The following is a 25182-nucleotide window of genomic DNA, read 5'->3' on the forward strand; positions in this document are numbered from 1 at the left end:
TACAACGCGGTGCTGTTTCTGATGACGTTGTACACACTTCTCCGGTGTTTACTAGCATGGCGGCGATTTAGTAAATGAAGGGTTTTTTTGAGTGAATAATAAAAAAACAACGCTTTTTTGATTGAAGAATAAAGGAAAGGACAGTTCCGCAACTGTCGAGGCGACTGCCCTGTTTTCTTTCATTCTGCGATGACGAACAGAACAGCTTATTTTTACGACCCAGACGTGGGGAACTTTCATTATGGTAAGATAGGCTTGCATTGGTTCTTCAGTTCAGGAATAGTATTCATATTTGGAAAACAATCAACACTTTAATGGGGATTTAATCTCAATTTCCAGATGATTAATTTACAATACAATATAATGATTAAATACCAAGTATGTGTATACACGTAAAACACCGTTTCCGCCCTAAACAATGATTGTACTACTACTACTACTGTTAGTGTACATTTAATATGCTTTCGGAAAATAAATAAATGTGTACAATTTCTCTCTATATATAATATTACGTTTGTACGGCTGCCAAATTGGTGTGGTGCTGGCTTACATGGTGCATGTATGTCTTTGTGTTGCCTGTTTAAAAAGAAGCACATTTCTAATGCCAATGTTTTGACACGCTGCGGTGTGTAATATACACAGATTACATGTAGTACTACATGATCATTGCGTTTAATTGAACTGAACTACAGCTTTCATCTTCAAGATGAGCTCGTAATTTTATAATTGAACTAATCATTCAGTTATACAGCTCTTTTCCTGAGCCTCAGTCTGGTAATTATTTAAAGACATAAACTGGCCATGATTTGAGGAACTGTTGTTTTAGTCCAGATTGTAAGGTACACTTAATTTTGTAAGACACCCCTGGGTGTATACCAAGTATGAATTGAATGTCCCTGAAAAACAACAAGTTCTCTTTTCCTAAAGGTGCTGGACACCCAATGAAACCCCATCGCCTCTCTCTCACACACAGTCTGGTTCTACACTATGGTCTCTACAAGAAGATGATGGTAGGTGTCATCTTGGCTTTGGGGTTGTGCTTTTTCAACTCCTTTATCTCGCAGGAAAGCATTTGAAGGAAGTGCAATTTTAGTCTACTAGTTTAATCAGGATTTATTGAGGATTTGTGTATAGAACTTCTAATTGCTTCTTAATTGAATTGTTCATTAAGGTACATTATTTGTGTATACAGGCCTATATAGCTGGTTGAGGATGCAGATAAGCTTTGGGATGTATCGGCTGCAGCCACAATTAAAGTGTGTCTGTGATTTAGGTGCTTCCCTGCTTCTCTTCATCTTTATCAAATGGGTTTCCCAATATATATATTTTTGGGTGGAAATATTGCTTGAATATTGATGAATCTTCCGCAAGTGGGTCATAGCAGTTTAAGAAGAGATGATGGGGCGAGAAGAAATTCAGAAGACATTAAAACCCGCACTGAATTGAGTTTGACACCCTTGGGATAATGGATTGGGGCTTGTGTCTTATCCTGGGTTATCGCTGTGATGTGCCCGAGTGTAAATGGGCCTTAAAGCCTGGCTGTGTTTGGTTGTCAGGTGTTCAAGCCGTACAAAGCCTCCCAGCATGATATGTGCCGTTTCCATTCGGAGGATTACATTGACTTCCTGCAGAAGGTCAGCCCCAACAACATGCAGGGCTTCACCAAGAGCCTGAATGCCTTCAACGTCGGAGACGACTGGTGAGAATGGCTGCTTTTCTCCATGGATATTGATTATTGTCTAAATGATTGTGTTTATAGAAATCTGAGCACTTTCACTACAAACCCAATAGTATGGGCTGTGGAAAATGAAAATGAAAAGTGAAACTAGACATGCGTATTTGATCTTTGTTGCAGTGCATTTGTACAAGGTTATCTTGTATCTCTTTGTGCTTCCTGCAGCCATTATGCAGTAGTTGTATATTCAACTTGCCTAGTCTTGGTCTTGTTCATAGCTTTTCACTTTGTGTGTTTTCTTACCTGTGATGAAGCCCACATGATATGCTTTCTGAATTTTAGTACACAAGTATCAAGTATATCTTATGTCTGTATTACAGGAAACAATCTCGTCTCATGAAAAAAAAACTTGTGATTTCAGCCCCCACGAAAAAAAAGAAAGAACTGTCATTGTGGGCTTATGACAGGATGTTGATATGTATTTAGACAGAGTTTATGGGGGCAGTGTATTACAGATGTGCTAATGTGTGTCTCCTGCTGCTGTCCAGTCCTGTGTTTCCAGGTCTGTTTGAGTTCTGCTCTCGGTACACAGGGGCCTCGCTACAGGGAGCAACACAGTTAAACCATAAGGTACTGTCAGCCAGTTCAAATGGGGGGAGAGTCTCACTCTGTTCACCAGCAAGGAGCGGAGGAGCAGAAATGTCTATTCACTATTGTGCCGGTTGCAACGGGAGAATGTGCAACTCTGCTGGACTGCACAGTACAGCTTTGTCTTTGCAGTCCCATCGCTTTTCATGGTTCAAATGCAAATCTGATCATGCTTCCGTTTGTCTTTAATATTTTGAGTCAGTGCTGTGAAATTAAAAACACTGTCGGTGAGAATAAGATGCTTAACCTATTCCATGCACAGGATCCAACAATAATGATAACCATAATTAAGAAAACATCAATTGCATCAGCCTCCACTAACAAAGCTTATAACAAAAATGTAAAAGCAGCAACAGAGTATTAGTCTCTAAAAGTCTTGGGAAGGGAATTTGAGTTTTAATGTTGTATATATGATATCTAATTCTGTGGAAAAAAAAAAAGGTTATAGTAATGTTATACGTTACTCAGGTTTCCCCTAGGGTTTTTTTGCTTGTGCATGTGTTTCTTCAGTGGATGTGTTTGCTAGCATGGAGATTATGCATTGGTTGTCCACAGTCCCGCCACATTTAAAGAAAGCAACCTTTAGAGATCATGCAGATGTGACAACAATAAGTGGTCTGATAACGTGGCCTTGTGTGTCGGGCAGGATGTGTGATTTGAACTTTCTCAGGTCTTTCTCAAGTGTGACTGTGTCAATTTTAACGTGTATCTCATTGGTCTTTCAGAGCTTTGAAAATTAAAGGTGCATGGGTCAAGTAAATTAGTGCATGTTCTTAATGGGACTCTTTGCCTTTCTCCTGTCAGATCTGCGATATTGCGATCAACTGGGCTGGAGGCCTCCACCATGCCAAAAAATTTGAGGTAACTTTGCATTGTAATGTGAAGCAGAAGGGGACGAGATTGCCATTGTTTTAGTAAAAACGTTATATAACATGACGAGAAATTTTCCCTTTATACATCATTGCGGAAAAATAAAAAATGAACAGGCACATTAGAAAAACAGCTGAATTGACCTGTGATGATGATCAACCCTATGTGTCTGATCTGCTATACCAGTGTTTCTCAAACTTGATGGCCTGTGGACCGCTCAGCCAATGCAGACATTTCTGTGGACCACCAGCCCCCCACTCATGGTGACGAAATGCATTTGCTTATCCTTAAATACCAGTAATACACAATGTATTTTATGTAATTCATATCACTGGAACATAAAGATTTTTTTTTTTTAAATGCAACTATTCATTTAATTGTTTTTAGTGGGTGCATTTATCCCACCACATATAACCCCCAAACCACTCCAGCACTTACCTAGCTTAGTCTAGCTGGTAGGAAATTAAATATTTTTAATGAAAATCATTTAACAGAAAATGTTGCTTTAATTTAATCACAACAGTTTACCAAACGTCATTTTAAAATTAAAGCTCATAAGTAAAACATGAATTCATGTCCGAAACAAAAGGCATAACAATTGTCATTATTTCCGGAGCAATGTGCATTTGCGTCAGCTTGTGGACAGACTGGAGGACCACACTTTGAGAACCACTGTTTTATACGTAGGTTGACCTGCGAAGGAAAATGCAATTTTCGAGATCTAAAACCAGAGAATGGAATCTTAAGAGGTTTTATTGTGCAGTACCTAGTAAAGTATACTACATTACGACAACCTCAAATGTTAGCAATTATTATTACACAAAGAACAGATGTGCTCCCAGCAGGGCCTACGAATGCTGCTTTTCAGCTTATCATCTATCCATACTGTGACTGAAAACTGCACATAGACAAATCATTTAACCAGTCTGTGCATTTCTCTATTGGAACTGGTCTTCATGTCTCAATTATTTTTTTGCAGGCGTCTGGATTTTGCTATGTGAACGACATTGTCATCAGCATTCTGGAGTTGTTGAAGTAAGTGGACTTCCATGGCAGCATTGGGCATTGAAAGACTTCACATGATTGCTGATAAAGTTGCTTGCATGACATTCCACTCTCCCAGCCATTATTCAATTAGAATTAATTTTATTTGCACACTTTTGTGTTTTAAGAGAAATAATAAAAATTTCAGTGATGATATCCTGCCACCTAGTGGATATTGTTATGTATATAATTTCCAGGTACCACCCACGCGTCCTATACATTGACATCGACATTCACCACGGTGACGGCGTGCAGGAGGCCTTTTACCTCACCGACCGCGTCATGACCGTGTCCTTCCACAAGTATGGGAACTACTTTTTCCCTGGGACAGGTAAGAAGAGCTGTTAAATCATGGCATTCCTTTTTCTTTCTATTTGTCTTTTTCATTAAATATTTTTCTTTCATTTTTCCCCTCTTTGTTCTCTTTTATTTGACCTTTGTGATATTACGCTTTCTTTTTGTGTGTGTTTATGCATAAGCTTCCCAGTCTTGAAAGATAGAAGAATCCATTCACTGTTCTGCTGAGTCATGGCCGCCGATGTCGTTTTCCTTCGCCTGTAGTGACGGGTGCCTTTTTCCTCACAGGTGACATGTATGAAGTGGGTGCGGAGAGCGGTCGATATTACTGCCTGAACGTCCCGCTGCGAGATGGGATCGACGACCAGAGTAAGTCTGCCTTTAACGGCACTTCAGAAGCCAGACTGTAGACAGTGACTGTCAGGGAATGTTTGGCCATAAAGAGATGGCCGTGTGCGTTGTGCGCTTTATTTGATTTAGCAATGTAATACCCAATGTTTGTCTTGTTTTTAGGTTACAGACAATTATTCCAGCCAGTCATTAAGCAGGTGGTGGACTTCTACCAGCCGACCTGTATTGTTCTTCAGGTAAGAGTTCTGGGGCCATGAGAAGAACCCCTGTGCTGAAAATGTCTCCAATTATAAAACTTGTAACTACTTATCATCTTTTAGATTATTTTAATTTATGTTTGCCATTAACCCAGGATGTTCCGTGTTAATAGAGGGATATTGTGTGGTTTTGTTGCAGTGTGGGGCTGATTCTCTGGGCTGTGACAGACTGGGCTGCTTCAATCTCAGTATAAGGGGCCATGGGTAAGTGTCAGTCTGCTGCATTCTCCACATCGCATAGGAATTGCTTAGTCTTTGTTCGCAAACCTAGTCACAGACAGAATCCCTGATATTTATCATGCACAGCAACCATCACCATCCCATTTGAAGCTGAATTAAAGATTGATTTAAAGGTTTATAAAAATGATGAGATTTTATGGCAATGTTCTTCCTGAACAATGTGCATCTTTGCAAGGTAGAGGAATAGGCAGCTGTTCACACCAGTATACCTAATAACTGATGTTTGTTCTGTTTTTGCATCAGAGATCTTCAACAGATACATAAAGTAACTGTGTGCTGTGATAGCCCTACTGTCGTCTGATTGTATAGCATCCCGTATCAATTGTGGTCCTCCTGTCTGCAGGGAGTGCGTGGAGTTTGTGAAGAGCTTTAAAATCCCCCTGCTGGTGTTGGGAGGCGGAGGATATACCGTCCGTAATGTGGCTCGATGCTGGTGGGTGAGACGCCATTGGGAGTTACAGTGGAGTTAACGTTACTGTGCATTTCACTCTCGAACCCCTCCTGAAGGATCAAAGTCTTAAGTGTTGTTAACGCTTTTTAATTGCAGGACCTACGAGACGTCGCTGCTGGTTGAAGAGTCAATCAGTGACGAGCTGCCGTATAGTGGTGAGTGTATACTTGCCGGTGAAATCAAATCCTACATGTTTGTATAATGGGGTAATGTGCAGTGATTAAGGGCCTGTTTTTTCCTCAGCTCTGAGATCAGTCCAGTGCCCAGTCTAACTCCCCTCCTGCCTTCTCTCTCCCCTCCTTCTCAGAGTACTTTGAATATTTTGCCCCAGACTTCACACTGCACCCTGACGTCAGCACCAGGATAGAAAACCAGAACTCCAGACAGGTGAGTGCTCCCCCCCACCCCACACTGCACCACTCCTGCTGCATTCAAATAAGACTACCACAAATGGAAAGCGTACACTGTTACAAAGATTTTAAAAATAACGTGGCAAGAACATTTTCGGACAAAAGCCCGTCCTCAGCTGTGTGAGAACTGTGCCATCCTCGTGTAAAATTATCCCTGCCCATTGATTTTCAGTCCATAAAGATATATTACTAACTGCAGATAGACTCTCACAAGATGGCTTAGCTTCGCAAAACAACAAAACAAACAAATGTAATCTTAAACCATTGTAATCCTGTTAATATTTACCCCATCGAGGCCTAGGCCAAATCAAAACTTTGACCTACCCACAAATCTCAAGCTTGTACCCTGCATTTATAAAAGTGTTGCTCAGAGTGGGTGGAGAACTCACCTGCCTGTGGTCTTTCTCAGTACCTGGAGCAGATCCGACAGACAGTGGGTGAGAATCTGAAGATGCTCAACCACGCGCCCAGTGTCCAGATCCACGACGTGCCCTCCGACCTGCTGAGCTACGACCGGACGGACGAGGCAGACCCAGATGAGAGAGGCTCAGAGGACAACTACTCCAGGTGCCACTTTGTCCTCGGGCAGGCCGCAAGCGCATGATAGGATGAATTCTGCTGAAGCACCCGATATTCCTTGTCAGACCTCTTCAGAGACCAAGCACTTTAAAAACAGGAGCTATGCAGCCTTAACAGAAACCTTGTAGTCTTCTCTCAACCATATTCTAGATGTTCCACTACTCATACAATGTTTTGTCTTTGTTTCTATGGATAGGCCAGAAGCACCCAATGAGTTCTACGATGGTGACCATGACAACGACAAAGAGAGCGATGTGGAGATCTGATTGGCCAGTCCTGTTGACGATGTCCAGTCATGGTTGGGCTTGTGAAGCAGGGAATCGGTCTGTAGGCACCACTGAACCCACAGAAGACGGACTGAATGTGGCTTTAAGAAACAAAAAAAATCCACAGAACTCTAGGGCTGTGAATGTCCTCCATCCTATTGACTTGAATTTTAATTCATTTAAACCAGGAAAAGAAGACGACACCGATTTAAGAGTGACTTGAAAGGAATTGCCATGCATAATTACAAATTCACAATCTTCTTAAAAATGATAGAAGGCACACAGAATCTTCATTTTTGTCCCACCAACTTGGTCTGCAATTGTATGGAAACATCAGGGAAGGACAAAAGGCTTTGTATTTTTAAGGTTAAAGTATGCAGAGGTTTGTCTATAAGGAAGTTCACTATGGACCTAGTAAAAGAACAAACAAACAAAAGTAGCCCTTAACAGTTTATACACGTGGTTATAGAGTAATATCCCGGCTCAGTCAGATACAGGGTATAATGCGAGGAGGACCACTCAGACATGGAGTCTGAAATCGCAAATCTCACAAGATGATCAGTTGGACACCATAGACACGAACAGGTTACATTAAATAAATGCATAAAGTAAATGTTGGTTTTAAAAAAATGTTTCTTTCACAGGAAAGCAATTTTTTTGTAATAAAAAAAAACAATGGAAAAAAAAATCCTGCCTTTTAACTATTTGTGGTTCATCATCCATTTGACCACCCTTTCCATTACACAATGTTATTGTATTCCATCCTGGTTGATGCTATGACAGATGCTTTTGGTTTCCTTAAAATAACAACTTGCACTGCTGTAGTAAAATTGGGTGTGAAAAGCTCAAAATATAATAGAGGGAGATGTGATGTCAACAAGTCAAGTCCTATTTAACACTGGACTGGAAGAGCAGCTACGAAGTTATTCAGCCTTTTGATCCCAAGTAAAGCTCCTGCTTAATATACTTGCATAGTGTTCAAATCTGACATGGAAAAAAAAAATAAAACCAAAATTGTCAAGAAAACTTTATTCATTTTTCCATTTAACATCTAAATCATACACAGAGACAGGTCAAGTGTTGGTTTCCTTTTTCTGCTTCACATTGGTAGAAAAGTCTTTCTTCAGAAAGTCCAAACCTGTAGAAGGCAGCCTTGCAAGAGATGTTACCGGATGTTTCAGTACCAGTATCCCATTAAATAGCTAATAAATATTAGAATTGTTTAATTAAACTTTGATAAAGATCTCTTGGGATATGCAGTACCCTTGGCACTGGAAACTTGTGTGGTAAAAACATTTCCCTCTCAAACATACCGGACCTTTCAGAACTGGACAGTGTACAACAAAGACCCATGTCAAACTACTACACGGGGAGGAGAGCTCAGGCAGTCATTAGCTAAGGTGCATTTTAAAATTGCCATTCTAAAGTGAGAAGAGTTTCAACAATTATTCAAAATACTCAACTAGAGGGGAGTCCCTTGAATTTGGAAGTGCAATGAACTGACTGGGGCAAAACAGATGAAGTAGGACTGGTCTGCATGACCAAACTTGCAATTCCACCCCCACCACAAAAACAACCTAAATCTGAAGAACAAAAAAATCAGAGATGGGTACAAAAATAAGGCACGTCATTGCTGCTGCAATTCCGGTGGGCTTTTCTCCCGGTCTCTATAGCTCGTCACTCTCGTACAGGGGCGCGTTCTGCATGGTGCCCTCTGGACTCCGGGACTGCCTCTCATCGGCTCCTTGCCCGTTCAGGACCGAGTACTGGCTGAACGTGGGGCGCACTTTTAGGTGCTTGCCTGCAGGGACAGCCTTGTTCAAGCGGGCTGGAAAATGGGAGGCACAAGGGAAGCAGTTTATAATAAAAGTGTGGAGGAGCTACAGCGTGTTAAAAACTCCTTAACATTTTTCAGCAGTATTTCACAAACAAGTGGATTTAAATAGGAATGCATATCCCCGCCTCCACACAGACATCCAATCTAAACGGGTGTAGATTCCTGACAGCTGAATAAGCCATACCAATATTTTGGAGGAGGTAGAGCTAAAGAGGTCAAATGATGCTCTATAAAATCATAATGCTAAGAACTTGGATCTATTTACAAACACTTGAGAAATCCTCATGCAGACCAGATCTATGGCCACCCTCACTCTGACAGAGCTCCCCTATCTGACTGAACAGGGCTCTCCGTTAACCTTCTGGACAAGAGTGCTTCTCCTTTCCCCTGCAAAATTGATCTCGGCTCCAGTTACAGGCTAACTCGAAAGACAATCCTTTTTTTCTGGTCAGTGCAAGTCTAAATTTTCCTACAGAGCTGGGATCTGTTACAACATGCAAGTGAAAAACGTAACCGTTGGCCCAGCTACACAGACAAGTGGCTGCAATAAAGCCAGGAGGAGGGAGTTTGATTAAAATCAGCTGTTCGACAAGCTCTTTAAACCTGACCTTCTTTGCAGGTAGTCAGCATTTTTCTTTTTTTCCTATTAAAATCAGCACAGTCCAGACGCATAGAAAACATACTACTTCAGCACCTTTGGCAGAAGAGTTTGCCCAGTTCTATACGGCACATGTTTTCCAGATGAAATCACCCTCTACCGATGTGTACTCTGGGATTATTATATCAGTTTAAACTGGTCTGTCGAGAGAAGGGATAGCCAATTGACCCATTTGAATTACATATCATAAATGGAGCCAAAGGACAGGTTTGCCTCATCAATAGTTTTAATCGTTACAAAAAAAGCAAAGCCATCAGACGTTGTACCTTATGATGCTTAGTTTCAAATCTAGTGCTGTCCATTTGTTTACAAGCACTGATGTGGTTTTTGAAAGGTAGGCCTTTAGAATCAACAGGTCATGATACTGCAGGGGAATACTTCCAGATTGTTCTAATCGTTTCAAAATTAATAGGGAAGGGAGGAAGACAAATAATGCAGAATGCTTTTACGACACTTGCCTACAGATTCAGCAAGAATGTACCGTAGGTCTGCGTTATATCGGTTAATGAAATCTACCAAATTAAATCGATATAACAATTGTTAGTTCCCTTTAGCATTCAACAGGGGGGTTGAGTATTCCAAGGGGACATTTTGTTCCTTTTGAATACGGACTTCATTCGACTCAATCGTTTTATCACCCCTGCTTTTTCCAAGCATTCCAGCGATACACTGACTTGTTAAAGACATCTGGCACAAAGCTCAAGACTTGATACTCACTCCCCACATCCAGTCTGGCGTTGCAGGTGGACATGCCAGCTTCGTTGATGGCGGATACAGTGTACCAACCCGCGTCGGCCTTCTGCACCCTCTCGATCAGCAGGCAGATCCGCCCACTGTTGTCCTCATACAGGCTGCAAGAGGAGTCAAACTTGACTGAGCCCAGAAACGCAGTGCCACAAGGTATCACGGGCATTGTAGCGTTTTATCAGCTGCTCTTCTAAATAATCTATGCAGCCAACTTGGTCAGAAATGCAAGGCTGTCATTGCTTCATAAAGCGATGTGGATGATTTCCTTAGCACCTGACCCTTTTCTAACAAGTCCTCTCCTTTTAACCAAAACACCCACAATCAAGATCCATTTAAGCAGTGAACCAAACCATTCTTTATAGCAAGAGAATAAAATATGAAATGGAAACCAAGGAGCCATTTGTCAGTCAGTTCAAAGGCTGAACAATTAAACATTTTCTACAAAGACTAACTGAAGTATGAAAGTCTTACACTGCCAAAGATCAGAGTATTTTCCAGTTGGGATGCCTCCTCTTGCCAGGAATTGATCCATACATTCTCTCCTTAATTAATTATGAAATTGGATGAGTGCCCACAGTGGAAAATAAGGGACCTCTGGATTTGCAATGCACAAGTCATCCTACGAACGTATGCTCAGTGCCAAGCAGTGTGCGAATGAAGCAAACCGACCTCATCCTGTCTGGCTCCATGCACAACATGTCCTTGTCTTTCTTCCAGTAAAGCTGTGGGAGCGGAGAGGCCGAGACCCTGCACTCCAGCCTCACGGTGTCCCCCTCCAGAGCCCGCGAGTTCTGCATCTTCTGGAGGAACACCGGGGGGCGCAGCAGCTCCTGGGCTGGAGAAGAGAACCCACAAGCACGGTCAGAACAGCACCGAAATTGGCAATGGCAGCTGTCCTCAGAGTACAGACACATCACACTTTACAAGCGACTTGCTGCAGGTTTAAATTGGGCAGGTGACCGAGCACAGAGGGAGGAAAGTAAAGATGGTTTAAATCCATCCTTCAAACTTGTGCCAAATGAATGTTGCAGACTGACTATTAATTTTATTACCCCACCACCTCCTTTACTCGTTAGACATGACCCGAGAGGTGGGTTTATAAATCACATCATAAGTTAAATAGATGCAACATGCATGTAGAAAGTTTTGTACTGCATTGTTTGTCAAATCTGAATAATTCGGTTTTTCATTCTGGACAAGACCTACCTTCTACACTCAACTGAACGTTCACCAACTCCTATCCTAGGTCTCATGCAGATCAGGATTTAAAAACCACACCAAAGCCAATGATCACTCTCTGGGACTGGATTGGAAGAATAGTATGTTTGGCGCAGTAACTGTTCATCTGATACAGCAATGGTTCCCAACCCTGTCTGCCAGTGTTCAATCTATCCCAGTCATCAGCTACTTACTCGAACGATTTCCTCTCATTACAGAGCTGAGCACAACTGACCAGGTTGAAATAAAAACCATTCGTTCAAATCAAGAGCTCCGCTGGACAGGGGCATCGCTAGACTTCAGGTTTTAACCGGTACGAGCGAGGCTTAAGCCCCCGAAGTCCGGGTCTAATGACACCGATGCCGCTGGATTGAAAACCAGCAGACAGGGGTCCTCCAGGATACAGGAAGGGAATAACCAATGTAAATGTATCCTACAGAACGTCCTACAGGATTTAATGCATTCCTGGACAGCGCATCCCTCACCAATGACATCCAGACGAAGGGAGAAGCGACTCTCCCCTGCGCGGTTCCTGGCCACGCACTCATACACCCCGGCGTGATGCACCGTCACGATCTCTATGATGAAGGAGTGCACGCCCTTCTCACACACGAGCATCTTGTGGTAGTCATCTGGGCGGATGGGCTTCCCGTTCAGATACCAGACCACGTCAGGAGTAGGTAGGCCCCCAACCTGGAGAAAAAACAAACCAAAACAAAATCAGCCTCTAAAGCACGCTGCTGAAGTTGGCTCCTGTCGATCGGTGTGCAGGGGGAGGAATGGTGGGAGAATAGGTAGGGGGTGCTGGAATACCTTAAAGTCGATCCGGCAGAAGCGTCCCTCCTCCACAGTGAGGTCCTGGGGCACCTGAATGAAGCGAGGGGCGTAGCACTTCTCCTGGATGGCAGCCGTCTCACTGTCCTGCGTCCCGGAGTCCTGTCTGTTTCTATAAGGGAAGGGGGGGGGGGGGAAGCAAGGGTCTGAGAGTTGTTGCCTTTCTACTGCCACTGCTCCACCGAATCAAGGGGCTACTACAGAGCCTGGGTGAAGGCTTTGACTGACCAATAGAACGCTTTCCACAGGTCCAAAATTACAGATTTGAAGCGACCCACTAATATGCTGGATATTCATCAAAACTTGTCCTCTACACTAGCAGTTCTGCAAACGTCAGTCCGTAGCCCATTTGGTGGCAGTCCGCATCATATTTCGTCTTGCACACTAATCACATTAATCTCAAATCCACAAACAAAATAATCCTTCAAAATATTAAACAAAAAAAACACACACACACACACACACAAGTATTTGATCCCCTGCTGATTTTGTACGTTTGCCCACTGACAAATAAATGATCAGTCTATAATTTTAATGGTAGGTGTATTTTAACAGTGAGAGACCGAATTACAACAAAACAATCCAGAAAAACGCATTTCTAAGAAGTTATACATTGATTTGCATGTTAATGAGGGAAATAAGTATTTGATCCCCTATCAATCAGCAAGATTTCTGGCTCTCAGGTGTCTTTTATACAGGTAACGAGCTGAGATTAGGAGCACTCTCTTAAAGGGAGTGCTCCTAATCTCAGCTCGTTACCTGTATAAAAGACACCTGTCCACAGAAACAATCAATCAATCAGATTCCAAACTCTCCACCATGGCCAAGACCAAAGAGCTGTCCAAGGATGTCAGGGACAAGATTGTAGACCTACACAAGGCTGGAATGGGCTACAAGACCATCGCCAAGCAGCTTGGTGAGAAGGTGACAACAGTTGCGATTATTCGTTGCGATTAAACTGTCAGTCTCCCTCGGTCTGGGGGAGATCTCACCTCGTGGAGTTTCAATGATCATGAGAACGGTGAGGAATCAGCCCAGAACTACACGGGAGGATCTTGTTAATGATCTCAAGGCAGCTGGGACCATAGTCACCAAGAAAACAATTGGTAACACACTACGCCGTGAAGGACTGAAATCCTGCAGCGCCCGCAAGGTCCCCCTGCTCAAGAAAGCACATGTACAGGCCCGTCTGAAGTTTGCCAATGAACATCTGAATGATTCAGAGGAGAACTGGGTGTTGTGGTCAGATGAGACCAAAATCGAGCTCTTTGGCATCAACTCAACTCGCCGAGTGGGACAAAATCCCTCCTGAGATGTGTGCAAACCTGGTGGCCAACTACAAGAAACGTCTGACCTCTGCGATTGCCAACAAGGGTTTTGCCACCAAGTACTAAGTCGAAGCGGTCAAAAACTTATTTCCCTCATTAACATTCAAATCAATGTATAACTTTTTTGAAATGCGTTTTTTTGCTGGATTTTTTTTTGTTATTCTGTCTCTCACTGTTAAAATACACCTACCATTAAAATTATAGACTGATCATTTATTTGTCAGTGGGCAAACGTACAAAATCAGCAGGGGATCAAATTCTTTTCCCCCCCCCCCCCCCTCACTGTACATAGACACACATACATATATACACACACACACACACACACACACACACACACACACACACTGCATGTTCTGTATCAGTATTGCATTTTTTCCCCCTTGATACAAGTGAATGTGCATTTTATATGCAATAAAGTGGCATGTACAGTTATGGCGGTCTGGGATACTTCAATGCCACAAATAGCTCTGCACACTGTGGCCGGCTAACTCCTCTACACCGAGTAGAGGCGGCTCAAAGGCCTATCAATTACTGACCTCTGCGTTGTCATACAGGGTCACTCCAGTTCACATTCATCTCTTTATAATTGACAAGGGCAGAAGATTTCAGGGAATGGAGCCAGCGACTCCCAGCAGCCATGCAGCATAAACACTCTGCAGTGCCAATATAGGTGGAAGTGGTCCAAGCTGGTAGCCTGGACCACCGGAGCCCAGGTGCCCTTTAGACATTAGCTACAAAGCTACACAATGCAGGCTTACCTCAGCTGTCCAGTGCCGGTGTGCTTGCCATCTGGGGAGTTCTGTGAAAACAAAAGGAGCTTGCGTTACTGGTGGATGAAGCACTAGCACATACCAACACCCACTTTTTCACTTTTACCATCATAGAAAAAAAAACAATTTGGACTCTCCTGCCCATTCTTGAAGAACATTCCCAGAACCGTCACTAGGTTGTGCAATTCACTGGTAGGATTACAGCCCACACAATCCCACTGGACACAGACTCCAGGGCCCAGTTTTTCATTCCGATCCAGATTTTGTAATCCTTTTCTACAATCCAGGATCAGCGTAATCTTTTTTTTGTGCCGGTTTTTCAGAAGATAAATCAGATTGGATCATTCTGATCCAGATACCACAAGATCAAGATTACAGAATCCTGATTTGAATAGGCCTCCGTTTAGCATGTTAGGCCAAAAAGACATGAGTGAACTAGACTAAAATAAAAGTGTAACACAAAGTTTGTATGTTACTTTTATTCACATATACATACATGAAATGTAACTTGAATTTTGTCTAGAACTCTCAAATCTATAAAAACAAATAATGAGCAACACAAAACTTCACATTTCTCTGAAAACTGTTATAATTCATTAATTCAAGGACCCTTTTAATAATAAGAGGTTCACTACAGCATCTCTCATTGACCTTCCAGCTGGTCCATTCAGCTGCAATGCTGCCAGTGGTGTGACAGGGCCATCCACTTGGGGCTGTGGAAGATCACCGCTGTCATCATGGAGGAACTTTCCATGTTTGAGCTATGTTATGAAGGACAGTACAGGTGAGAATTATATTGCATGCTCACTGTGGCTCAACACGTAGGAAGTTCAGGCATGCAAAGCGCCTCTTCAACACTCCATTTAGGTGCTCAATTGTGCTCCTGGTTGTTCCATGGGCGCTGTTGAATCTTTCCTCTGCATCAGTGCTTGCTGTGGCAAAAGGCGTCATTAACCATGGTAAGAGTGGGTATGGATTGTCACCTAGTATGATGCCCTCTGGGGGGGGGGTTTGTTGAAAGATTGTATATCAAGCTGACCTTGCTCCAACAGAAAGAAGCAAAATTGCACATTCGTCTTCTTCAAAAACAACTGCAAGATGCTGGGGTTAATTTTTCCGATGAAGAACTTAAGACAATTTGTTTTTGTTTATACATTGAGGCATTAGTTAATTAATGGAACATCTTATTTCTTGTGTCAATTTAATAAAATGTAAACATTAAGTACCGTTTATGATTTATAGTCAAGTTGTACATCTTTTCCAAGATTCCCCACTGTAGTAACATCACAATATGCGTCTAAATCCACCCTGAATCCACCCTTCTAGTGCGATCAAGATTATCCTGATTTTCAGCATCAAAACTATCCTTCTCTCACCCTTGAGTTTTGAAAAACCCCAAAACATTTAAGCTTGATTAAAAGGTAGGATTGGATTACCACATCCAAATCCCAATCTCAAAGATCAGAATCTCCTTTTTCAGTTTTGAAATACCCAATTCTCCAATTTAATCCAATCCGATTACTTAAATCCTATCAATCCCCCCCCCCCCCCCCACCCACAATATACTCTAACCCCTATTAAAAAAAATATTATTATTATTATTACTTTATTCCCCCAATTCTAAAGAAATTTGATACAAGAATCCCACAGCTGGTATATACAAATCACCAAATTAGAACTATTACACACAACTAGATTTCACCTGAAGGTTAGAACTGGGAATACAGAGAGGTTGTCAAGGAGAGAATTATCATGGGATTTTGTAAAACTTGCTGTGAATTTGTTCCCGTGCCATTTTGCCCATGTAGGTTGGTACTGTGGGGTTTCGCCCTGTGCAATTTGGTCCCCAATTTGACCACAAACACTCCTGTTCAATATATACCCTGTACTCATGTTATAGACTCCTTACCATTCAAAACCAACCCAACAGCTGTAACAGGCAGTAAAAATCAATCACTTTGCTCACAAACAGTTTCGGTTTTACAAAACAAGAGGTTCTCTCAGATCCTGGATTGAAAGAATCCGGATATTTGTTCCAGGATATTCCCCAGTTATAAAGACACTGTAAATAGGCAGACTAGGTCATAAAAAAAAAAAAAACATTTCCTGTCCGGACTAATTCAGGTGGTAGGGTAGTGACTGACATTTCCTTTGGTTACATCTGCCTGCTCTGCACATGGGGAAGAAAAAAATAAATAAAATGCAAAAGGTCTTATAGTCATGGCTGACAAATTATGGAATATTAACTAATGGTGCTGGATCCAAAGTTTAGTTTATATTAAGATCAGCAGGATTTATTGCAAGATTTCCGTGTTGAAAAGAAATCCATCATTAAGCATGTCTAATAACTGCAATGAAATGTCCTTGCAGCAGTACCTACAGATGTTTCTCTTTATTATGCTCAAGTGAAGAGAATCTCACAAGCATGTTGCCAAGGTCTCACGTGTACCATGTGCTCAGGAAGCTAGTGTGGGCAGCTTCACTTCTGCATCCAGCTACAGCCATTGCCCATCACTTGACTGCTATTAAAATCCCCTTTCTGCAGCTCAACAATTCTGACCTTGCTAGGTGACGGGAGAGAACACAGCAGGCCCATTGGGTCTTTGTTCCAGGAATGGAGCCAGTGCGGCGTGTCCTTGCATATGTGACGGGAATAGCAGGCATGCAATCAGAGTGGCTTTGGAGAACACCACACTGTTCCCCACTGGACACGAGCACACAGCACCCCACCATGCACATGTTCCAGCTGCAAGTTTCAAAAATAAATGCACAGAAGCCCAGCTATTCGAACGAGATTAAATCCCCCCCCACCCCCGCACCCCAAATGGGGAACCAGTTTGAATATTTCTCCGCACGTCTTTTCCCTGAGCCAATTTAACATTAATAGGTAATGAAAAGAAAAAGGTTTCAATGATCCATCTAGAGAGTATGCATGGGTGAATGCTTCTAAACAAAAACCCGACCTGTGGAAAACTCAACCAAGCCATTCCCATTGCTCAGCATGTCCGGTGAAGGATTCTTAGGGTTGGGTTTTGGGTTTGCAGTGCTCTGTTGGGATCATGTTATTTCACACTGCGCTGACAGTCTCCCCTACCTGCCCCGAGTGCGAGTCCTGGGAGTTCTCAATATCGAACACAGAGGCTACGTTATCTGGGCCCAGCAACCTGCGAGCCATCCTCTCCTCATAGGTCAGCTTCTGTCAAGGGATACCAAAGATGGCATGAGTCAAGAGCCCCGTGTTGCCAGGAAAAAACTTTCCACATCTCCACTTCCCCTCTGTGCTCAAATTACAACTTTGAAAACTGAAGCGTTGCAATTTCTAGACCCAATTGTGGCCCATTTACCAAGTCCACTAGAGCTGGCAAGGTGCAAGAGGCCCCAGAGGACAGTGGTTTAGACTGGCCACAAGCTCATAAGATCACCCTATAACTGCTTTACAGGAGGTTTCTTCCCCAGGCACTCTTACTGGTTTGAAGGCTAAAGGGGAAGCCACAACAGATACCATGTCCTGGTCGGTTAAGTACCTGGCTTCCATTCCTCCTCCGAGCCTCCTTGCAGCGAAGTTTATTTTCCAGGTCCTGGATGAGGGCGTCCTTGGAGCCCTGGATCTCTTCATCAGTGGAGTGGATTGTCTGCCGAGGGGACTTCTTGAAGATGGGCCTGGGGAAGTCAAAAGGGTTAGGGATCAGCAAGACCACGAAGCCAGGGAGGAACTCGTCACCGCAGAGCTCAGTCCACAGCCGAGTCCCGATTCTCTAGCACAGCTCAGATGCAATTAATACTAATATGGATTTACTTACTTTTCTGAGGCTGGAGACTGTCTGTAACTAGGAGGAAGCTTGGGAGGGGCAGGGGGTGCAGGATGTTGAGGAACAGGGGTGGTCTTTGGCACCATGGGGGAGATGCTGGGGGGAGTTGGGGTGCGTGGAGAGTAAACGGGAGAGGCAGGCCTAGGTGGGGCCACGGAGGCTGGCTTGGCCTGGGAGACTGGCTGGCAGGGCAGGACCGAACTGAGGAAGGCAGCCGGAGATCGAGGTTGGCCAGCGGGGACTTTGGGCACCAGGGTGACGCTGGACCGCATGGGGGTGCGAGATGGGGAGGTGGGCCGAGGGGCAGGGGGATCTCTGGGGGACCCAAGGGAGGAGGAGGGAGTGGAAACCGGAGAGCTGAGCGTGGAGGAGGATGGGGAGGGCTTCTGGCCATTGGGGTAGACAGACTGGCCTTGGCAGGCTTGCTCATAGCTCGGGGCCTGGAAGCGGGGCTGAGACTGGATGAAGTGTCGCGGCCGCTCGTAGTTGAAGGCGCTGGGGGGGTAGGCTGTGGGGGAGAAGGAAGGGAGGTTGGTGATGCTCATAGTGCCGGTGGGGTCTGGCTGGCCGCTGGGCTCGCTACGCCTGGCTGTTAGTTTGGACGATAATTGTTTCTCCTCGACCAGTGGCAACACAGCCGAGGCTTCAGAAGAGTCCCTAGACCAAGCCCTGCGGCTGCTCTCTACCGGGACAGGGTGCTGCCGTTCTCCTGGGAAAATATCCCTGTGCTGCTGTACTTCTGGAGTCCTGAGAGAGAGAGAGAGAGAGAGAGAGAGAGAGAACAGTGGCTTTATTCTTGCATCTTTGACTCCCACTAGACATACTGTATATTTTGTTTCCATCTTTGCAAGTCTCAGTTTTGTCCAGCTCACCAGAAAAACTAAAACAATGGATGTTTCTGGACTGCAGAGGGGATTAGGGAACACAGGCTTTCCTCAATAAATATTAATTTGAAATAATTTAGCAAACCTAAGGAAGGGCAGCAGAGGAACCAAGTCTGTAGCTTTAATTGCTACAGCGAGTTTCACATTCCCAGTTCATAAATACCCCCTGCATTGTACACTCCTAGAACAATGGGTGTGGAATGGAAACAAAATGTTCCGATCCCGTTTTAGTCTCTATGTCACTTTAACTAGAGCCAGAAAAGGCATCTGACATCACCAGACAGGTGCAGGCCGTTTCAGTGGTCTCCTCTGAGGCACATGGGGGGTTCTGGGTAAGAGCAAGCCATACACTTGCAGCCCCCTATTGACCACCCGAGTCTAACCTTCCTTTGAGGCATGAACACAGCTACAGAACATGAAACTCTCCAACATCCTTGTGGGTTTCCCCTTACTTCATAGATTACACCGAACAAAAGACTCTGGGAATTTGTGCTTGGTTTAAAGCCAAACATTTCACGATTGAGCTAAACTAATAAGTCAGGAATGTGGGGGGGGGAAATTTCATAAAACTAAAAATGGGAAGAACTAGGATTAGCACACAAACTTTGGTTATAGCGTAAAGTGATAAATCACAGAAACAATCAATACAGTTTCCACTGTACCTCACAACCAGATACAAACTGTAAATAGAAGTTCTGTTTTTTTACACTGGTCCCAGGCAGAGATTAGACAAGGTCTGGGATTAGACATTAAGGTATTGGGCCTCTAAGGTCACCAACCAAAATAGAATGAAGCCTCACACATGCAGGCAAAATAGGACAGGGGATGGCACTCCAACACGGGGCCCTTTATGCTGCCCCTCGTGTCTCGAACACATGACTGACACACTGGCAGGAGCTGCTGCTGCCTCAGAGACCCCATCCAACTCTTATGTAACAAAAGGAGATAATGCCTGGGAGAAGAAAAAAAAAAAAGAGCAAAGGACTCACACACTGGGGTTATTGACAGAGACCGAGTGAGAGGTGCCGAGGACTTTCTGAACCGTAGCTGCTACTCCCATTCAGACTCTGTTCAGATGCTCCCTGGGCTGCAGCCAGCTCTCAGGCAGGGAACTGGAATCCCCCACTCCCTTATTTTCCCTCCTCAGTACACAATACAAAAAAACTACATTCAACCACTCTAGTTTCAGAGTCACTTTATTATTGCAATTGAAACCAAAATCCCCCTGCCCCACAAAGCGCACCTGTGGCTTCGCTTTTGTTATCGCAGGGTTTAAACTTTCCGACAGGAGCAGAGTACAAGAGCAGGACATTTCAGCGAGACTGTAAAACACACATCAGGTCTAGGGAAGTCATTTCCTCCACAGGATCCGGCACCACGTTTTGTCAATTCCCCCAACAGGAGTCGTTAACTGCTTTACAAATCAGCAGTGTCTATAGGTCTCGGGAGGTATTAGAAGTATTTACAGTCTATTTCCTAAGCCAAGCGATTGCACACGGGGACATAAATAACCCAATCTGAAGCCTTAAATGCTGCCAATTATGGTATATAGTGTAAATAAGCTTATCAGTTTAACTTGAGTAAACTTGCACAAAGACAAATACTATACATCTGCCAAGAACGTTCCCATGTAATGGTCTTCCTAGTGCAGGGTACCTCCTGCCAGTCTTGGTTTAGTTGAGCTGCACGTTCAATAAATCCTTAAACAAATCAAACTGTGCAACACCTGAAAACACTTAAAACACTTAAAAGCCACTTATGTAATTCAGAGATCAGCCAGAACAACCCCCACCTCCCCACAATAAACACACAAGATAAATCCAACATGATTGCAAATGAACCACCGGAAAGAATAAACCGAAGGAAAACCAAGAGCTACGGTCAGGCATTTCTTTGTCTCGAGGACAATACAAAATTCCATGGAAACAGACTGAAGTGTTACTCACCATTCTCAGTACTACACTAGGGGAATGGAGAGATTGGAAGACCCCTGATCTTCCATGACATCACACATTCCCGAGTCCTGTCATAAGCACTGGCTAAGTGACTTCTCCCACCCACCTACTGCAATGTATATTTGTACACATTACAGGAACACAGTCCCAGGGGAGAAACTTTATGCCAAGGACATAGCAGGGGTATAGTTTACACACTATGCGCAAGACTGGAGTGTCTACATGCATTTACCTAAACAGAGAAGGTCACGTTGGTTCTTAAAATGCAGTTGGATTTCTAGCCAGTATACATTTATTTTAAGACTTTCTGGAACAGAACTGCCAAATATTGGTATTTTACTAATATTATAGAATTTATGTTCTTTCCCCTCCAATTTCTAGTTGGCCATTGGTCTAGATTAGCCAAGTAAAACGGATCTGCTGGTCTGACTGGCATGAATGGGGACTAAACATTCCCCTGATTGAGGAAAGCTCAATTAAGGTAATACACAAAAAAAGGTAACTTTTAAAGCAATGCAACTAATTTTACAATTGTATAGGCCTCCAAATCCCAAGTGTAAACAAGTTTAATACTTAATATACATACTTAAACGCCCACGGGCAACATTACAAACATTTCCCTTAGCAAAGCATTTTTGAAATCGTGCTGGCAATTAGGCACTAACAAAGTAAAGTAATTAGGTCGAAGATTACATTGCCCATCAATATGGAGCAGTGGTTTAGTTTTCTACGGAAATATGCTTTTATGAAATCGATACAGAAAGAGCCGCAAGAGGAGAGGACGCAATTAAAAGTGCATGAAACGTGATCCAATTAATTGCTCAGTCAACTGTGTAGGCGACAAATGAGCGATCAATGAAGAGACCGTCATTACAGGTTGCTTTTCAATGACCCTGGTCAGGTAAAGCAACATGCACCTGCACACAAAGTCGGCATTTCCACTACTTGTTTTGTTAATAGAAATGGGTGAGGGAGAAACAAAAAAACACCTTACCCTAACACACCTGGCGGTCTTGTGCGACTGCGGCGAGCTGCGCGGAGCAGAGGAAGGCGCTGCTGCAGCGGCTCTTATTCACAGCAGCGCGGGCCGTGACGTGCGACACGCACCGGCTCATCCTATACGATGGTCGTGTTTCGTGTAGCGCAGATGTCCGCAATTCAGCGCGGCTCCACCAATGGGATCGCTGCTATTGTGCAGGTCTGCGCAGAACCGCGGAAATCTGCTCTACAAGAACGCGAGCGATCTGTGCATCTCAAAGTAAAGGACAACCTCGTCATCGGCTTTTTATTTATAGGGGGGCATTACATTACTGCATGTACATCCGATCCCCATTCTTATCCCCTGATTTAACTTGCTTTGGAAAATAGTAATTAATACTTGTTTAATGTTTTAGAATACAACTTAATTTTATGTAAGTGTAATTCGTATTGTGAAATTAATGTTTTAATATTACTCTATTAAACAGAGTCAATTTTGCTTGTCAAATTTGCAGATGATACTAAAATAGGTGGCTCAGCAGATACAATCTCGGCAGCACAGGCTATTCAAAGGGACTTAAATAATATTCAGTTGTGGGCCGACACCTGGCAGATTCAAATTCAATGTGGGCAAGTGCAAGGTATTAAATGCAGGTAACAAAAATGTCCACTATAATTACACTATGGGAGGTACAGATCTAGATGAAGTAACACATGAGAAAGACCTAGGAGTCTATGTGGACTCCTCACTTTCTCCATCCAAGCAATGTGGGAAGCAATAAAAAAGGCAAACAGAATGCTAGGGTATATTGTCAAAAGTGTAGAATTTAACACAAGGGCAGTAATGTTCAGACTGTACAATGCACTAGTTAGACCTCATCTGGATACTGTGGACAGTTCTGGGCTCCACACTTCAAGAAGGATATCGCTGCTTTAGAGGCAGTTCAGAGGAGAGCAACCAGACTTATTCCAGGTCTGAAGGGAATGTCCTGAGAGACTGAGGGAACTGAACCTTTTCACCCTGGAACAGAGGACACTACGTGGGGACTTAATCCAAGTCTTCAAAATCATGAAAGGCATCGACCACATCAAACCAGCGGAGCTTTTCCAGATCAGCAGGGACACACGCACCCAGGGACACAAATGGAAATTGGGCTTCAAGGCATTCAAAATTCACACAGAGAGTTGTCACAATCTGGAACAAACTCCCCAGCGATGTGGTTGAAGCTGAAAATTTGGGAACATTTAAAAATAGACAAGATAGTATCCTTGGATCACTTAGTTATTAATGGACACCAAACGAGCACGATGGGTTGAATGGCCTCCTCTCATTTGTAAACTTTCTTATGTTCTTATGTTCTTATGTTCTTAAACCTTGATAACAGCACTTACTTTTCATAGCCCTTGAAGAGTACAGGGTAGGTGTGTTATAATACTGTATACTGTTTTTTTTTATGTTTCATTTTTTGTCACTCTTTTCATACAGGTAGGACATGATAATTTTCTAAATACAGAAAGTCAATATATTGGCTTAAAATGACCAATGGTGTGATTCATTTAGGTGGGATCAGATCCAGTTTTATCACTGGCATTACTTACAGATTTTATGAAACTGAAAGTTGGCTGGAGGCGCACAGGGAAAAATCCTGAAACTTCCCAGCTCTCAGACCGAGGACGCCAACAAGACATCAGGTATTTATAACATCTGTTTCAAAATCATTTAAGCATTTGTCTTACTATCTAAATTGTATGTATTTGAATTGAAATGGAGTTATATGTATTTTTGTACACGGGGAAGACAGACAGACATTGATCATGATTACAGAACATAAATCAGCACTAATACAGATCAAAAGCTTAGTGTATTTTTAATATTTTATAAATACTGCCATCAATATAACATTAGTACTGATTAAAAATAATTGATCATTTCAAACATTGTGTCCTACTATCCCTTTCTTGCCGCTTTTGACTAGAGCAGTACATCACATCACTTCTACTTCGTGGAAGGAATTGTACTCTCAGAGATTTCCTCTGTGAAGCAGGATTGAAATGCATGTCAATCGCCCCCTCTTCTGGTGCTGAATACAAATACTAGCCCTATAACTTGGCATCACTGATTATTAGGGATTGCCCTGACAGCTGTTTCTGTAGCACCAAAGATATTCTCTTCTAGTCTGTGCACCTTGAAGCTTATTGAGCTTAGTCCACTTTCCAAAGGTATTTTAAAGAAGCCACCACACAATACTTCCCAAAGAAGGACATCAAGAATAAAATGCATAAAACCATGACCATAAACCAACTGACCTCACAAGGCACGCAACTGCATTAACGACAGTTCTTGAAAATGTAGCAGAACTGACCATGCTTATACAGCTGGCTTTAATAGGAGTAGTAATTCTGTTTAGGACTTTTCAACAACTTCATCCAGTACAGGGTCACAGGGGGGACACAGGACACAGTTCTAGTTAACTCACCTTTCCATGGGGGACTCAAACACGGGGCCGTCCTCGTCCTCTGGGCTCTCGGGCCACTCTGGGGGCGGGATCTCAGCAGTGTCGCACATGAAGGCCGGGAAGTCTTCTGGGCCGGGAGCGGCTGGGAAGCAGGAAGTCTCCTCCAGAGCCAGCACCTCGTCCAGACCTGTGGGCAGACAGGCAGGCCGGGACAGGGAGGATCAGGGGACTGGGGTTAGGTTTAGGGGTGGACTACAGTTTTAATCAGACCAACTAAGGCAGTGGTCTCCAACTGTGGTCAGAGAGCCCCAATCCACTTCATCCTATAGGTCTCCCTAAATCACCAATTTCTAAATACTGGGAACAATGGGCAATTAAGCAACTCACCTAAGGAATTTCTTGACTCAAGAGGCTGCAGGTATTCAGATGATTGTTCCAATGGTTTCAAAATCACAGAATTTACCACACCACCTGTTTATTTGTTTCAAATTAAATACTTCCAGGTGTTTATAAATTAGTGATAGAAGGGTGACCTCCAAAACCTGCTGGACAGGGGCTCTCCAGGACCAAGGTTGGAGACCACCGAACTAAGGAGTCAAGAACTGAGTTGGATCAAA

At 43.3% G+C, this 25182-nt stretch overlaps 2 protein-coding genes across 2 annotated transcripts in view; one reads left to right on the forward strand and one right to left on the reverse strand.

The window, feature by feature from the left end:
* The first annotated feature begins 44 nt into the window (after positions 1-44).
* On the forward strand, positions 45-7776 carry hdac3 (histone deacetylase 3). The gene is made up of 15 exons (XM_066716531.1): positions 45-244; positions 928-1010; positions 1557-1699; positions 2224-2305; positions 3128-3184; positions 4173-4228; positions 4435-4568; positions 4823-4903; positions 5048-5121; positions 5282-5346; positions 5726-5815; positions 5930-5988; positions 6141-6220; positions 6653-6810; positions 7019-7776. Exons 1-15 carry the CDS (start codon positions 190-192, stop codon positions 7086-7088), a joined length of 1287 nt encoding a protein of 428 aa, XP_066572628.1. The 5' UTR covers positions 45-189; the 3' UTR covers positions 7089-7776.
* Positions 7777-8102: 326 nt separating this feature from the next.
* The window catches only part of myot (myotilin), a 29859-nt gene continuing 12779 nt past the window's right edge, over positions 8103-25182 (reverse strand). Inside the window, exons 8-17 of the mRNA XM_066716527.1 lie at positions 24587-24752; positions 18284-19039; positions 18008-18143; positions 17578-17679; positions 14472-14512; positions 12362-12494; positions 12034-12241; positions 11000-11165; positions 10301-10434; positions 8103-8916 (exon numbers count right to left, since the gene is read on the reverse strand). Of these exons, the coding sequence (XP_066572624.1) occupies positions 8756-8916; positions 10301-10434; positions 11000-11165; positions 12034-12241; positions 12362-12494; positions 14472-14512; positions 17578-17679; positions 18008-18143; positions 18284-19039; positions 24587-24752 (2003 nt within the window). The 3' untranslated portion in view covers positions 8103-8755. The remainder of the gene's footprint in view (positions 8917-10300; positions 10435-10999; positions 11166-12033; positions 12242-12361; positions 12495-14471; positions 14513-17577; positions 17680-18007; positions 18144-18283; positions 19040-24586; positions 24753-25182) is intronic.

Source organism: Amia ocellicauda, chromosome 11, assembly GCF_036373705.1.
Source record: "Amia ocellicauda isolate fAmiCal2 chromosome 11, fAmiCal2.hap1, whole genome shotgun sequence".
Lineage (NCBI taxonomy): Eukaryota > Metazoa > Chordata > Actinopteri > Amiiformes > Amiidae > Amia > Amia ocellicauda.

Coding starts and splice junctions, on each gene's coding strand:
- hdac3 (XM_066716531.1), top strand. CDS start 190: ATGACGAACAGAACAGCTTATTTTTACGACCCAGACGTGGGGAACTTT. Junction 4,229..4,434: donor AGCATTCTGGAGTTGTTGAA/GTAAGTGGACTT, acceptor TATAATTTCCAG/GTACCACCCACGCGTCCTAT. Junction 6,221..6,652: donor AAAACCAGAACTCCAGACAG/GTGAGTGCTCCC, acceptor GGTCTTTCTCAG/TACCTGGAGCAGATCCGACA.